This window comes from Rhinoraja longicauda, chromosome 8, assembly GCF_053455715.1.
Source record: "Rhinoraja longicauda isolate Sanriku21f chromosome 8, sRhiLon1.1, whole genome shotgun sequence".
In the NCBI taxonomy this organism is placed as follows: Eukaryota; Metazoa; Chordata; class Chondrichthyes; order Rajiformes; family Arhynchobatidae; genus Rhinoraja; species Rhinoraja longicauda.
Window position 1 is genome coordinate 72,210,173 of NC_135960.1, and position 15,737 is coordinate 72,225,909.

Sequence of the window (15,737 nt, forward strand, 5' to 3'; positions counted from 1 at the left end):
TAGTGCTCAGCCAACGGGCGTCCTTGCTCTGCTCCCGGACTTTTGAAATTGACTACTAGCTTCCTTTTGGCGCTCTTTTTAAACTGCCTGCTCAACTGTGATTGGCACTTACTTTAGTGCTCAGCCAACGGGCGTCCTTGCTCTGCTCCCGGACTTTTGAAATTTAGTCGCCTTAATGGGGGAAAGGCGACTCAGCGGCACCCTGTGAATGCAGGGTCTGGAGAGGGGGAGCTGCAGGAAGAAGCTTGAGATTGCCACATCTCCTCCTTGGAATCAAGGACTAAGCTGCCGGGATAAGCCCAAGATCGCCAGCACCACTGCACATGTGCTCTGACATAAGGAACAGCGCCCCCATGTGGTCAATAGTCAATAGTCAATAGTCGTTTATTTGTTACATACACATAAATGTGTAGTAAAATGAAACATTACCCGCAGTTGAACAATAAGATCAATAAGATTAATCAATAAAAATGCAATAACACATACAATCACAACTAACACCAAACAAAAAGAAACATCCATCAGTGAGTCTCCTCCAGTCCCTCCTCACTGTGATGGAAGGCCAGAATGTCTTTTTCTCTTCCCTGTCGTCTTGTCCTGGACTTTCTTACCACAGTAAATAGAATATATCACATGAGTGATACATATGTGGACAAGCTAGATGCAGGAAAAATGTTCCCAATGTTGGGGGAGTCCAGAACCAGAGGCCACAGTCTTCGAATAAAGGGGAGGCCATTTAAAACTGAGGTGAGAAGAAACTTTTTCACCCAGAGAGTTGTGAATTTGTGGAATTCTCTGCCACAGAGGGCAGTGGAGGCCAATTCACTGGATGAATTTAAAAGCTAGTTAGATAGAGCTCATGGGGCTAGTGGAATCAAGGGATATGGGGAGAAGGCAGGCACGGGTTACTGATTGTGGATGATCAGCCATGATCACAATGAATGGCTCGAAGGGCAAAATGGCCTCCTCCTGCACATATTTTCTATGTTTCTTTGTTTCTATGAGTTCACCCCACTGTGAGTATGGTGTGGTTACTGCTGAGCCCAGTGTCATCCCCCAACACCACGACACTTACACCAGTCTTACTCTGTATTCACAAGAGAAAATAGACTTTAGAGAGAGGCAAGGAATGGCTCGTTTACCAAAACAACCGCACAAACTGCTGGAGAAACTCGGTGGATCAGGCATCAGGCATCAGGCATCAGGCTGAGGAAGGGTCCCGACCAGAAACGTCTCCTATTCATAGCCCCCTGAGATATGTGAGAAAAAACTGCAGATGCAGTTTAAACCGGAGATGGACACAAAAAGCTGGAGTAACTCAGCGGGACAGGCAGCATCTCTGGAGAGAAGGAATGGGTGACGTTTTGGGTCAAGACCCTTCTTCAGACTGAGATGGTGTCTGATGCACTGAGTTACTCCAGGTCTTGGTGGGGTTTTTTTTGTAAAGAGAGATTGTACAGTGGATGTGAATCGTCGGTCACTCGTCCGAATGGTGATTGTTTACATCAGTGGTCCTTGATTCCCTGGTGGGGACGGGCAACACCTTTGAGGGTGTAGAAAGATGGCACCTATGCCAGAAATCTGGAAAGCGTTCTTCCCTCAACCGACCCACATTAGCTGAAGCAGCTATCTGCGATTACACCGAGATGGCCTGTCGGAAGAGAAGGCAGCGTTTGACTAATACACAGTGCACTGGGGCTCAGCGCAGGCATATCACGCACGGCATAAATGAACATTTTAATTATTATTTGTAGAACCAATTTGACCATATAGTACGTATCCGTCCGACTTTGTCCAGATTAAAGGGGTGGTCACGGTGGCGCAGCAGTAGAGTTGCTGCCTTACAGCGCTTGCAGCGCCGGAGACCCGGGTGCCGTCTGTACGGAGTTTTTATTTCACAAAATGCTGGAGTAACTCAGCGGGTCAGGCAGCATCTCAGGAGAAAAGAAGTGGGTGACGTTTCGGGTCGAGACCCTTCTTCAGACAGTCTGTACAGAGTTTGTACGTTCTCCCTGTGACCTGCGTGGGGTTTTCTCCGAGATCTTCGGTTTCCTCCCACACTCCAAAGACGTACAGGCTTTTTAGGTTAATTGGCTTGGTGTAAGTGCAAATTGTCCCTAGTGTGTGTAGGATGTGCGGGGATCGCAAGTCGGCGCGGACCAGGTGGGCTGAAGGGCCTGTTTCCGCGCTATATCTCTAAACTAAACTAAACTAAAGGAGGTGCCGAACCATCCATTGCCAGAACTTGGGGATTGTGCAACATCTATCCTGTCTCTATAACATGTAGCCGTTGAACAGTGCAGATGCAAAGAGCCACAAATGTTTTTGCAATGATCCATTTTTCTGGAAACCACCAAGTGCCGTGCTTTAATGCTTCTTTTACACTATTTCCGTTGCGCTAGGCAACTAAAGGGCTGCAATTCTTGTCTTTTGCTTGTGCAACAATTAAAATGCGGTGAAAGCAGACTGAATAGAATCAATGACACGCCATGTTTTGTACCCATAGATGTTTTCTACACAAAGACCTGCATTTTCACGTGCATTTTTTTGCTGATTTTTAAAGCCGAATCATTGGAATAATAAAGTCCAGGCCAGCGTGGCCTTTTTGACCAGCATATAAATATCATGCTGTGTGAGGCAGTGTTACATTCGGTCGGTTATCACACTAACTGCATTGAAAATGGGAAAGGCAAGTGCAATTCGGTATTTGTACAGCGTAATGGAATTCTTCATCATTTAGCTCAGTGCTTGAAATACTATTTATTTGAAAACCTGTTTCTCCCCACAGATCATCTTCTACGAGGACAGGAACTTCCAGGGCCGGCACTATGAGTGCAGCACTGACTGTGCTGATCTGTCCTCTTACTTCAGCCGCTGTAACTCCATCCGTGTGGACAGTGACTGGTGGGTGGCGTACGAGAGACCCAACTACATGGGGTACCAGTATGTCCTGAACAGGGGGGAGTATCCTGACTACCAGCGCTGGATGGGGTTCAACGACAACATCAGGTCCTGTCGCACCTACCCTCAGGTGAGTGGTAGCTTGATGGTTTAGGTCTTCTGCTGACTCTTGTCTCACTGATGTCAAGAGACAAGAGTGTTTATTGTCATACTAGACCAAGTGGACTGGTGGCCCCATTGGTGCAGCACCCTCTCCTCCACCTTCCCCCTCTCCCCCCCTCCCTCCCCTCCCCTCCCCCTCCCTCTCCCCACTTTCCCTCCCCCCTTCCCATTCCCTCCACTCCATCCCCCTCAACTCCCCCCCCCTCATCCTCCCTCCCTCCTCTCTCTCTCCCTAGCAGATAGATTTAAACTTTAAAATGTAAATAGCTTTAAAAATATAACACCAATTTCAATGAAACGTCTTCCATTAGCACCAAAGGGACGACGGTGAGTAAGGTGGGCCTAAAATTGTCGCGCTATCGTGTACCGTTTTGGCTGTAGTTCAGGAACAAACGAACTACAAACGAGTCCTGTATATAGATGTCCCAGATAGAATTATGAAATGCTTACTTGTGGCAGCAAGTAAGAATTTGTCAGCATTTGCCTTTATTAAACTTATATTGGGAATAAAAGTGTCCTTTTCAATTGTGGGCTCTGTGCAAGCTAGCATGAAATGACATTTTTTTTAAACTGTGCATTTGATTTGATTTTTTAATTTGATTTCATTTAATTGCATTTGTTTAAAAGACAATTATCTGACTGAATATTTTTACCAAGCATTTAAAATTTGAGCATTTTAATTGGAACATGCAGTACTGCATACTTACTCAATCAAAAATCAAGTAATCGGATTGTAGCTATGAACTGCAAGAGGACAATAATGCTGAACTAGAATATTATTTCGCAAAGTTTTGTTGACAAGAAAAAACTATTTTAATGATCTTCTCCACCATAGATTTAATTAAACCAAACTGGGTTGAGGCATATCTGATTCGAAATACAAAACTGATTTGAGCTGCAGAAATAAAGTATTTGTTCTGTAGTTTTTATTTTGCACTAAATCAGCAACAAAGATATCAAGTCTGTCCGAAGTGTCTCTCTGATTACTGGCCATAATTAGTCCATTGCAGGGAATCGACAGACTAATACACTGCTATGAAAGTTAGAAACAAGAAGACACTAATGCTGGTTTACAATCCCCTCCCCATTACGCCTTCTTCCAACAACCCCCCCCCGCACCATTCCTTTCTTCCCCTCACTTCCCTGTGTCCTACTTGGACTCACACCGATTTCTCTCTTCCCCCTCCCCTCCTAACTACATTTAGCTTCAGATCAGTCTGAAGAAGGGTCTCGACCCGAAACGTCACCCATTCCTTCCTTCCTGAGATGCTGCCTGACCCGCTGAGTTACTCCAGCATCTTGTGTCTACCCACATTTAGTTTAGAGATACTGCGCAGAAACAGGCCCTTTCGGCCCACCGGGTCCATGCCGACCAGCGATCCCCGCACATTAACACCATCCTACACCCACTAGGGACAATTCTTTTTTACATTTACCAAGCCAATTAACCTACAAACCTGCACGTCTTTGGAGTGTGGGAGGAAACCGAAGATCTCGGAGAAAACCCACGCAGGTCACGGGGAGAACGTACAAACTCCGTACAGACAGCATCCCTAGTCGGGATGGAACCCGGGTCTCCGGCGCTGCATTCGCTGTAAGGCAGCAACTCTCCTGCTGCGCCACCGTGCCGCCCAACATTGCTTCCGCCATCTTCACATTTCGCAACTTTTCAATCCTATTGTTCTACATCTTCTGCTTTTTCATGTCTGGCCTTTGTCCAGCCATTTGCTTTTCAAGAACCCCCCCCCCACCTGTTTCCAAAGATTACTTTTACTGTGCAGGACTAGCCAGGCTTCTCTCCCAACTCCCCCCCACCCCCCACCCCCCACCCCCATCAGCTCTCAACATAATCAGTCTGAAGTAGAGTCCTGACCCGAAATGTCACCTGTCCATGAAACCCAGTGATGCTGCCTGACCCGCTGAGTTACTCCAACACTTTGTATCCTTTTTTCCTGCAAAAATTACCTTCATATCGGAAAAGGCATCTCCTGAATCCCTTAAAAAGTCCAATTTTTTCATCTAGTTATGTGCCAAATATGTACCAAATATCTTAAACCTGAAACTTTTCCCATTCCAGAACCGAGGGAGCAACTATAGGATGAAGATTTACGAGAGGCCTGAGTTTGGAGGACAGACGATGGAATTCATGGACGACTGTCCCTCCGTCTACGATCGTTTCCATTACCGTGACATCCACTCCTGCCAGGTGATGGATGGTTACTGGACCTTCTATGAACAGCCCAACTACAGAGGACGACAGTACTTCATGAGACCCGGGGAGTACAGGAAATACAATGACTGGGGGGGCTACAACTCCACCATCGGGTCCTTCAGGCGCATGAGGGACTTCTAGATGGTTGCTGAAAAATATAAATTAATGGAGTAGATAAATTCATGAGCAACAATAAAAATCCTTTTTGCTGAATCCTTTGATTTGTTATCTTTATTTGGACTGTCACACAAATCGCATTCTTATTAGACACAAAAAGCTGGTGTAACTCAAAGCTGGAGAAGGGTCTCGACCCAAAACGTCACCTTTTACTTTTCTCCTGAGATGCTGCCTGACCCGTTGAGTTACTCCAGCTTTTTGTGAATAAATACCTTCGATTTGTACCAGTTATTTTCCTACCAAATTATCTAAGGTGTGTGTAGAAACACCACAAGCATTTAAGTCTGAATTTGGCTTCAAACCCTTTCCCTGCCCAGGGGGCATATTTGGCAGCCAGCAGAATGTGAGCTCATGAAGGTGCCATCTTGTCGGCATTACTCTTGTTCAGTTACTGAATTACTTCATGAAACAGCAAGCAGATCCTCAGTGATTGTAGATTGTGAGCTGCGGGTGTTGGACGATCCATCCCCCATCACAGATGGGACTGTATCGAAGAGAACAGTCGATCTCTCCATTGCCCCGTCTGCTGTATCCCGCAGATCTGCTCTCCCTCCCACCCTGGAACAAAGGTAGAGTTCCTCTGGTCCTCACCTTTCACCCCATCAGCCTCTGCATCCAACGCACATCGTTCTAGATTTTTAGATTTAGATTTAGAGATACAGCGCGGAAACAGGCCCTTCGGCCCACGGAGTCCGCGCCGCCCAGCGGTCCCCGCACATTAACACTGTCCTACACACACTAGGGACAATTTTTACATTTGCCCAGTCAATTAACCTACAAACCTGTACGTCTTTGGAGTGTGGGAGGAAACCGAAGATCTCGGAGAAAACCCACGCAGGTCACGGGGAGAACGTACAAACTCCGTACAGACAGCACCCGCAGTCAGGATCGAACCTGAGTCTCCGGCGCTGCATTCGCTGTAAGGCAGCAACTCTACCGCTGCGCCACCGTGCCGCCCACCGTTCTCCCACACCTCCACCACCTTCAACGTGACCCCACCGGCAGTCACACCGTCCCTCCCTGCTCCTCTCCGCACATTGCACAAGGACCACTCCCTCCGCAACTCCCTGCCTCACCCAGCACCCTCCACCCAAACAGCCCTTTCCCCAGGTACTTTACCCAGCAACAGCAGGAGATGCCCCCAGACCTCCACCCTCACATCCACCCAGTGACCCCTGCAGCCCAGTCCAGGTGAGACAGACATTCACATGCACTTCATACATCTTTTCTACTGTATTCAGAGCTCGTGAAGTGGCCTCCTTTACATCAGTGTGACTGTGTAGACCAGGCGACCATTTCACTGTGCTTGATGCAGTGTGCTCATGGAAACAGGAAATAGGAGCAGGAGGAGGCTATTCGGCCCTTCGGGACAGCACCGCCATTCATTGTGATCATGGCTGATCATCCACAATCAGTAACCCGTGCCTGCCTTCTCCCCAAATCCCTTGATTCCACTAGCCCCCTAGAGCTCTATCTAAATCGCTTTTAAATCCATCCAGTGAATTGGCCTCCACTGCCCTCTGTGGCAGAGAGTTCCACAAATTCACAACTCTCTGGGTGAAAATGTTCCTTGACACCTCAGTTTTAAATGGCCTCCCCTTTATTCTAAGCCTGGTTAGACTCAGCCTGGCCCCTGGTTCTGGACTCCCCCAACATTGGGAACATTTTTCCTGCATCTAGCTTGTCCAGCCCTTTTATAATTTTATATGTCTCTATAAGATCCCCTCTCATCCTTCTAAACTCCAGTGAATACAAGCCCATTCTTTCCAATCTTTCCTCACATGACAGTCCCGCCATCCCGGGGATTAACCTCGAGCCGGATCCCATGATTGCTGATCATTGTTACTCCCCTTCCCTTCCCATAACGAGCTTTCTGACTTGGCCACTCCTCCATTGCCAGAGTGTAGGTCTATGCAACCTCATTCTACCCGCATCGCATCTCATATTCCACCTGGGCAGTTTACAACCCAATGGTATGAATATTGAAGTCTCCAATTTTAAATAGTATTCCCCCTTCCCGCTCTTTCATTCCTGTACACTCTATCTTGGTGCACACCTATTTCTCCCACTGTCATGCCCCTTTACCCCCAGTCCACCCCCACTGCCCCTTTGCACCTGTGTACCACCCTCTGCTTTTACATTTCACTCACCTTCTCACCTTATCTGAACATTAGGGTTGTCAACTGTCCTGTATTAGCAGGGACATCCTATGTATTGGGTTAAATTGGTTTGGCCCGTACGGGACAGTCCTTGTCCCATATTAGGCCCGGGGTGTGCTGTAGGCCCAGACACTGTAGGCCCAGACACTGTAGGCCCAGACACTGTAGGCCCAGGAGGCGCTGTAGGCCCGGACATTGTAGGCCCGGACACTGTAGGCCCAGGAGGCGCAGTAGGCCCAGACACTGTAGACCCGGGGGGGTGCTGTGGGTCCAGACACTGTAGGCCCGGTGGGCGCAGTAGGCCCATATACTGTAGGCCCGGGGGGGTGCTGTAGGCCCGGACACTGTAGGCCTGGACACTGTAGGCTGGGGGGGGGGGGCGCTGTAGGCGTGGACACTGTAGGCCAGGAGGCCCGGGTGCTGCCTAACGGAGATTGCGTAGCAACCCGCCTCCCGGACCAGGCAGGCGCCATTAGTGGAGCGGGAGCACTTGGCCGCTGGCAGGGTGAGGTCACCAGGGGCACGGGGTGGTGACATCACCTTGTGTCCCATATTTGGGAGTGAGAAAGTTGGCAACCCTACCTGACACCCTTCTGCCTCGTTTTCATCTCTGGCCTTGTTCTGCACATCATACCCTCCTCACCTGTATCCACCTATCACTTTGTTCCACCCCCACCACTTTTCCAGCTTTCATCCCCTTACTCCTCAGAATCCAATTACATCTTTCCCCCCCCTCACCTTGAACCCATGTCCTCTGGGTCTCAATTCCCCAACTCTGGGCAAAAGACTGTGCGTGTTCCCGATCTATTCCTCTCATGATTTTGTACACCTCTATAAGATCACCCCCTCATCCTCCTGCACTCCAAGGAATAGAGTCCCAGCCTACTCAACCTCTCCCTGTAGCTCACACCCTCTAGTCCTGGCAACATCCTCGTAAATCTTCTCTGCACTCTTTCCAGCTTGACAATATCTTTCCTATAACATGGTGCCTAAAACTGAACACAATACTCTAAATATGGCCTCACCAACGTCTTATACAACTGCAACATGACCTCCCAACTTCTCTACTCAATACTCTGACTGATGAAGGACAACGTGCTAAAAGCCTTTTCAACCACCCACTCTACCTTCTGTCTCACAACTTTCAAAGAAATATGTACCTGCACTCCTAGATCCCTGTGCTCTACAACTCTCCCCAGACCCCTACCATTCACTGTGTAGGTCCTTATAGACAATAGACAATAGACAATAGACAATAGGTGCAGTAGGAGGCCATTTGGCCCTTCGAGCCAGCACCGCCATTCAATGTGATCAATGAGTGGCTGATCATTCTCAATCAGTGTCCTGCCCATGTTAGACATCCCAAAATGAAACACCTCACATTTCTCTGCATTAAATTCCATCAACAATTCCTCAGCCCATCTGTCCAACCGATCAAGATCCTGTTGCATTTTTGACAACCATCTTCATTATCTACACTGCCACCCATTTTAGTGACATGTGCAAATTTGCTAATCTTGCCAGGTACGTTCTCATCCAAATCATGACAAACAGTAACGGGCCCAGCTCTAGACCTTGAGGCACACTACTAGTCACAAACCTCAGTCCGGAAAGCCTCCTTCCACCTCTGCTTCTTTCCACCGTCAATTTTCCATCCATTCAGCTATCTCTCCTTGGATCCCATGTGCTCCAACCTCCCAGAGCAGCCTGCCATGCAGAATCTTGTCAAAAGCCTTGCTTTGTCAAAATCCCATATAGACAACATCTACAGCTCTGCCCTCATCAAACCTAGTCGCTCCAGTCTTTCAACATATGACAGTCCCGCCATTCCGGGAATTAACCTAGTGAACCTACGCTGCTGGACAACGACTCCCACCCCATGCAGGACACTGTCATTGCACTGAGTAGCTCCTTCAGTGACAGACTCCTTCACCCCAATTGTGTGAAGGAGAGATATAGGAGGTCCTTCCTTCACGTTGCTGTGAGACTGCACAACCAGCACTGCTCCCAGCAGACCAGTCAACAGTAACAGCTAAGAACACACTGAAAACTGATGACAATTTATGTTTCTTTTATTTATAATGAACGATCTCTTGCTCTCTTGCTATCCACTTTGCTGCTGTAACACTGTAAATTTCCCCGGTGTGGGACGAATAAAGGAATTTATTATTATTATTATTATTATTATTATTATTATTATTATTATTATTATTATTATTATTATTATTATTATTATTATTATTATTATTATTATTATTATTATTATTATTATTATTATTATTATTATTATTATTATTATTATTATTATTATTATTATTATTATTATTATTATTATTATTACTATTATTATTATTATTATTTTGAATGGTATTTAGCTAAATCAAAAAATAAAACAGTCCAGAAACAAACCAAAGTTCAAGTAGAGTATTTGCTTTGCAGCAGGCCCAGGTTCACAATAGTGAGTGTACAAAAGCAGAATTAAATATTGCTGGTTACAGCTGGAACATTTGCCAAACACTTCATGCACCAACAATGTGCTTTGCACATCAGTCTAACTTAATAAAGGATTTATTACACATTCCAGTCCACGCACCAAATAAACTATAGTTTTAAAAAGGCATTTCTAATATAATCAGCAGAAAATTAAAAATTTGTGCTCAATTCTTTGAAGTTAGATCCATATAAATTTGTTCACATCATTTTTGCATATTAATTTTAAAATGTGAAGCGATTTTTTGATGGATTTAACATTAATTCGATATTATTTCTTTGAATTCTGAAAATAGTACATGCTTAACAATGTTGCCTGTCCATGCCAATCCCTTTTGCTTGCTCTGGGCTAATACCCTTTTACTGCTTACCTATCTGAATACCTGTCAAATGCCTTTTTACCATGGCAATTGTATCTGCTTCCAGCTGGTCTGGCCACTCATTCCATACACCTGCCACCCACTGTGTGAAAAACCTGGAAAATGGGTCAGCCCCTTCCATCGTGACTATTTCTCAACGCGACAAAATACATTAAATAGTCCCATGAACGGAAAGTTTCTGTGCGTGAAACGTCTAATCACACATTAAGCTCCCCAAGGCAAGGCAAGTTTATTTATATAGCATATTTCACACAGCAATGGCAATTCAAAGTGCTTTACACAGAGCGTAAAAATACAGAACAAGGAGAAACGGTAGGGAAATCCAAATAATAAGAGTAATAAGATAAATAAATAATAGTTACAAGTAAGATTAATAGCATTTGTTCTGCAATTAATTTGACAGAGGGCAGCAGTTCTTTAATACTGAGCTATCATTTTGGAAACAAAGGATGGCAGGGCTAGCTTTTGCTGATATGCAAATAAGGGGGATTAAACTAACAAAGCTTTAGGTTAGATCGCATGATCAGGTTGGATATATAAAGCTCACATTTCATATCTAAAGTTCATGTCCATCACAGCAATCCTTTGGGTAAAACTCCAAAATGGGAAAGGTAGGCATTCAATTGCAACAATGAAGAGTTATTGGTTTTTATTGACTTTCTTTTTTTGCCAGTCCTTGAGATTGTATCAAACTAACCTTCTCCTCCTCACTGCAGATAGTCTTTTACGAGGACAAGAACTTCCAGGGCCAGTGTTATGAGTGCAACACTGACTGTCCTGATCTGCATGCCTTCTTCAGCCGATGCAACTCCATCCGTGTGGAGAGTGGAAGCTGGGTGCTCTACGAGAAAACAAATTATGTTGGGTACCAATACATTCTGACAAGGGGGGAGTACCCAGACTACCAACACTGGAATGGATACAGTGACAGCATCAAATCATGCCGTTTCATTCGCCAGGTAAGTACTAACTTCACAACACAAGGTTGCATTGATCGGGTGGTTATTACAGAATGGGTCAACTGGGCTTGCATTCACTGGAATTTAGAAGGATGAGAGGGGATCTTATCGAAACGTATAAGATTATTAAGGGGTTGGACACGTTAGAGGCAGGAAACATGTTCCCAATGTTGGGGGAGTCCAGAACCAGGGGCCACAGTTTAAGAATAAGGGGTAGGCCATTTAGCACTGAGATGAGGAAAATCTTTTTCAGTCAGAGAGTTATGAATCTGTGGAATTCTCTGCCTCAGAAGGCAGTGGAGGCCAATTCTCTGAATGCATTCAAGAGAGAGCTAGATAGAGCTCTTAAGGAAAGCGGAGTCAGGGGGTATGGGGAGAAGGCAGGAACGGGGTACTGATTGAGAATGATCAGCCATGATCACATTGAATGGCGGTGCTGGCTCGAAGGGCCGAATGGCCTCCTCCTGCACCTATTTTCCATGTTTCTATGTTACTGACATTTTAAATAGTCGCTTTAAAGTAAGACAGCCGGGATTTATTGCAAACCTACACAAAAAGTGTTGCTTTAGCCTTTGGTGTTGATGCACATAATTGTGTTTTGTAGAACATGCATTGTATTCTGTACGATAGAATTATGGTTGAGTTATTAAATCAGCACACCTCATGAAAAGCAAAGCTTAGCCTAACGAGGGCAGAAGAGAAATTGTTGGGTGAACTCAGTGGGTCAGGCAGCGTAGGTGGAGGGAACGGACAGGTGACATTTTGGGTCGGGCACCTTCATCGATCTTTGACCCACCCCCACATCTCTTTTTCAGTTTTCTCCTACCTTCCACAAGCAGAAAAGCACTTGCCTAACTGGGCAGTATAGGGCGTGTGGAATTTGGCAGTGTATTCTTCTTATCGAGTCCACATCACAAGATTAGATATGGGTCAGCCAGAGCTGAACACACTTCTCGGCATGTTCACTATAGGCCGAGAGATCAGCGCATTGGTTTTCCAGTTGAGGGCATTTCAGCACAAGTTCCATTTAATTTAGAGATACAGTGCGGAAACAGGTCCTTCCGGCCCACCGGGTCCGCGCCGACCAGCGATCCCCGCACATTAACACTATCCTACACCCACTAGGGACAATTTTTACATTTACCAAGCCAATTAGAAACATAGAAACATAGAAACATAGAAAATAGGTGCAGGAGTAGGCCATTCGGCCCTTCGAGCCTGCACCACCATTCAATATGATCATGGCTGATCATCCAACTCAGTATCCCATATCTGCCTTCTCTCCATACCCCCTGACCCCTTTAGCCACAAGGGCCACATCTAACTCCCTCTTAAATATAGCCAATGAACTGGCCTCAACTACCCTCTGTGGCAGAGAATTCCACAGATTCACCACTCTCTGTGTGAAAAAAACCTTTCTCATCTCGGTCCTAAAAGACTTCCACCTTATCCTTAAACTGTGACCCCTTGTTCTGGAATCCTTAAACTGTGACCCCTTGTTCTGGAATTAACCTACAAACCTGTACGTCTTTGAAGTGTGGGAGGAAACTGGTTCTCGGAATAAGCCCACGCAGGTCACGGGGAGAACGTACAAACTCCGTACAGACAGCACCCGTAGTCAGGATCGAACCCGGGTCTCTGATGCTGTAAGCGCTGTAAGGCAGTAACTCTACCGCTGCGCCACCGTGCGCCATCCTAATGTATATCAAGTTTAGGGCTAACAAATAGTGATGAATATGTGTTGAGTTGAGGCATATTAATGCTCTCTACGTTGGATATAAGTGACTGACATCCGCAATCCTTAATTGGAAATATTACTGATTTAAATCAAGAGTAAAGGTTTTCTTTCTCTGAAATAAATGAGCAAAACTTGGCATTTAAATGCGAACATTATAGGAGGTTCAAATGAATGGTTGATTGGACTAATTCACGCTGAATGTAGAAGGAATGTTTGTACGCCATGAAGTCTTATTTTGTTATGTTGCATAATGGTGATGACAGATTTATTCCCCAATCACTCTGACTTTGTATCATTTAACACTGGGCAGTAAAATAAGAAGGTCTAAATTTCTCTGAGCTGATTACGATCAATGAGATCAGGCCAAATATTTTCAAGGCAACAAATAAAGAAAAGACTTTACTGTCAAAGTAAAATCCTCAAATCTTGCCCGAGCCAGTGACAGAGGTATTGACAAAATCCCATGGAGGCAGCTTCTGATAACATACAAACTGACCAAATACAGACTGACCAAATGTAGGCAGATGCTAGTTTACATCGAAGATAGACACAAAAAGCTGGAGTAACTCAGCGGGACAGGCAGCATCTCTGGAGAGAAGGAATGGGTGACGTTTCAGGCCCTCTATTCTACATTTTCCTTGATCCACATCTCCTTTGATCTCATAAACTTCCTTATCTCTGTAACTTCCTCTCCCCTGACACTCAGACTGATGAAAAAGGTCTCGACCAGAAACGTCACCCATTCCTTCTCTCCAGAGATGCTGCCTGACCCGCTGAGTTACTCCAGCATTTTGTGTCTACCTTCAGAAATACAGATAAATGTGTGAGATTCTTTCATTTCTGACAAGCTGCTTGTGAATACTGATTTTACACTTCAACGATTAACATCGCGTTTTGTAACGCTTAGCAGAAACTAGATCCATTTTGTTACATACATTTGAAATTGCCCTCCATATCCCTTGATGTTATCAAATTTGAAGCTTATTTTCAGGATTTAGTGTTGCTAAACGCAATAATTTTTAATCTACTTAATATTTGTGGCTGGGGAGGACAAAATAATAATGTGACCATCGTACATTTTGCATTATTCCAACTAATTTTTCCCCAATAGAATATGAGCCACATTTCAATAGACAATAGGTGCAGGAGGAGACGATTCGGCCCTTCGAGCCATTCAATGTGATCATGGCTGATCATTCTCAATCAGTACCCCGTTCCTGCCTTCTCCCCATACCCCCTGACTCTGCTATCCTTAAGAGCTCTATCTAGCTCTCTCTTGAAAGCATCCAGAGAATTGGCCTCCACTGCTTTCTGAGGCAGAGTTCCACAGATTCACAACTCTCTGGGTGAAAAAGTTTTTCCTCATCTCCGTTCTAAATGGCCTACCCCTTATTCTTAAACCGTGGTTTCCTCCCACACATCACTATTACTGATTTTACTTCAGTGAAAATGTGTCCAAATGAGTTCATTTTAGGCTCATTAGTATTTGAACCGAGGGATATTTGTGGACTTCTCATTCATATTTTAATATAATTTATTGGGAACTGGGCTACAAAATGGTTTCAATAGAAAAGAAGTATTGTATTATATTATAAGACAATAACTGCAGATGCTGGTACAAATCGAAGGTATTTATTCACAAAATGCTGGAGTAACTCAGCAGGTCAGGCAGCATCTCAGGAGAGAAGGAATGGGTGACGTTTTGGGTCAAGACCCTTCTTCAGACTGATGTCAGGGGGGCGGGACAAAGGAAGGATATAGGTGGAGACAGGAAGATAGAGGGAGATTTGTATTAAATCAGACAAGGATCGCCCTTGGTTTTTCCATCGTCAAAGTGAAGATTTCTAAACACTACCATTTCTAGGTTGTGGGCAATCGAACTCGAGCACAAGACATGAATTGTATTTGGCAATTATTTCTGTCAAGTCTATATATAAAAACTGTGCCATCTAATATTACCAAATCACTGACCATTTTTTTATTTATTTGAATGCCATAGACTCCTGGTGGTTTATACAAAATTAGAATCTACGAAAGGCCAGAATTTGGTGGACAGATGATGGAATTCACTGAAGATTGCACCTCTATCCACGATCGCTTCCCATACCGTGAAGTCCAATCGAGCCAAGTGCTGGATGGCTCCTGGGTTTTCTACGAGCACCCGAACTTCCGAGGGAGGCAGTACCTGCTGGAACGTGGGGAGTACCGACGCTACTCTGACTGGGGGGCAAGTTTCCCCACAGTGGGATCGTGCCGTCGTGTTACCGAGCTGTAGAAGGCCGCAGAGCATGATCTTTATTTCCCGTGAGGATCGCCCTTTAAAGTCAAATAAAGTTTGAGAAGCAACGTGTCTAAATTCTGCATTCTTTCTCAGCATCGCGTCTAGGGCCTTCACAGGTGTGAAAAGTGGAATGTCACAATACAACGTAGAACCCCAACTAATTCTTTAAAAAAATTAATCATTTTTGAAAATAAAATGTTTAAACAACCACACGACGCATTTAAAACAAATGAGCAACATTAACTGCAACACCATGGGCGGCACGGTGGCGCAGCGGT

General features: G+C 45.1%; 1 protein-coding gene and 1 pseudogene across 2 annotated transcripts; both read left to right on the forward strand.

Moving 5' to 3' along the window:
* Positions 1-2,680: 2,680 nt before the first annotated feature.
* On the forward strand, positions 2,681-5,416 carry LOC144596391 (gamma-crystallin S-1 pseudogene; annotated as a pseudogene). The gene is made up of 3 exons (XR_013547595.1): positions 2,681-2,689; positions 2,789-3,031; positions 5,141-5,416. The product of XR_013547595.1 is annotated as a gamma-crystallin S-1 pseudogene (transcript).
* Positions 5,417-11,028: 5,612 nt separating this feature from the next.
* Positions 11,029-15,495, forward strand: LOC144596349 (gamma-crystallin M2-like). Its single transcript, XM_078404599.1, has 3 exons — positions 11,029-11,092; positions 11,198-11,440; positions 15,178-15,495. Exons 1-3 carry the CDS (start codon positions 11,084-11,086, stop codon positions 15,451-15,453), a joined length of 528 nt encoding a protein of 175 aa, XP_078260725.1. The 5' UTR covers positions 11,029-11,083; the 3' UTR covers positions 15,454-15,495.
* The last annotated feature ends 242 nt before the right edge of the window (positions 15,496-15,737 follow it).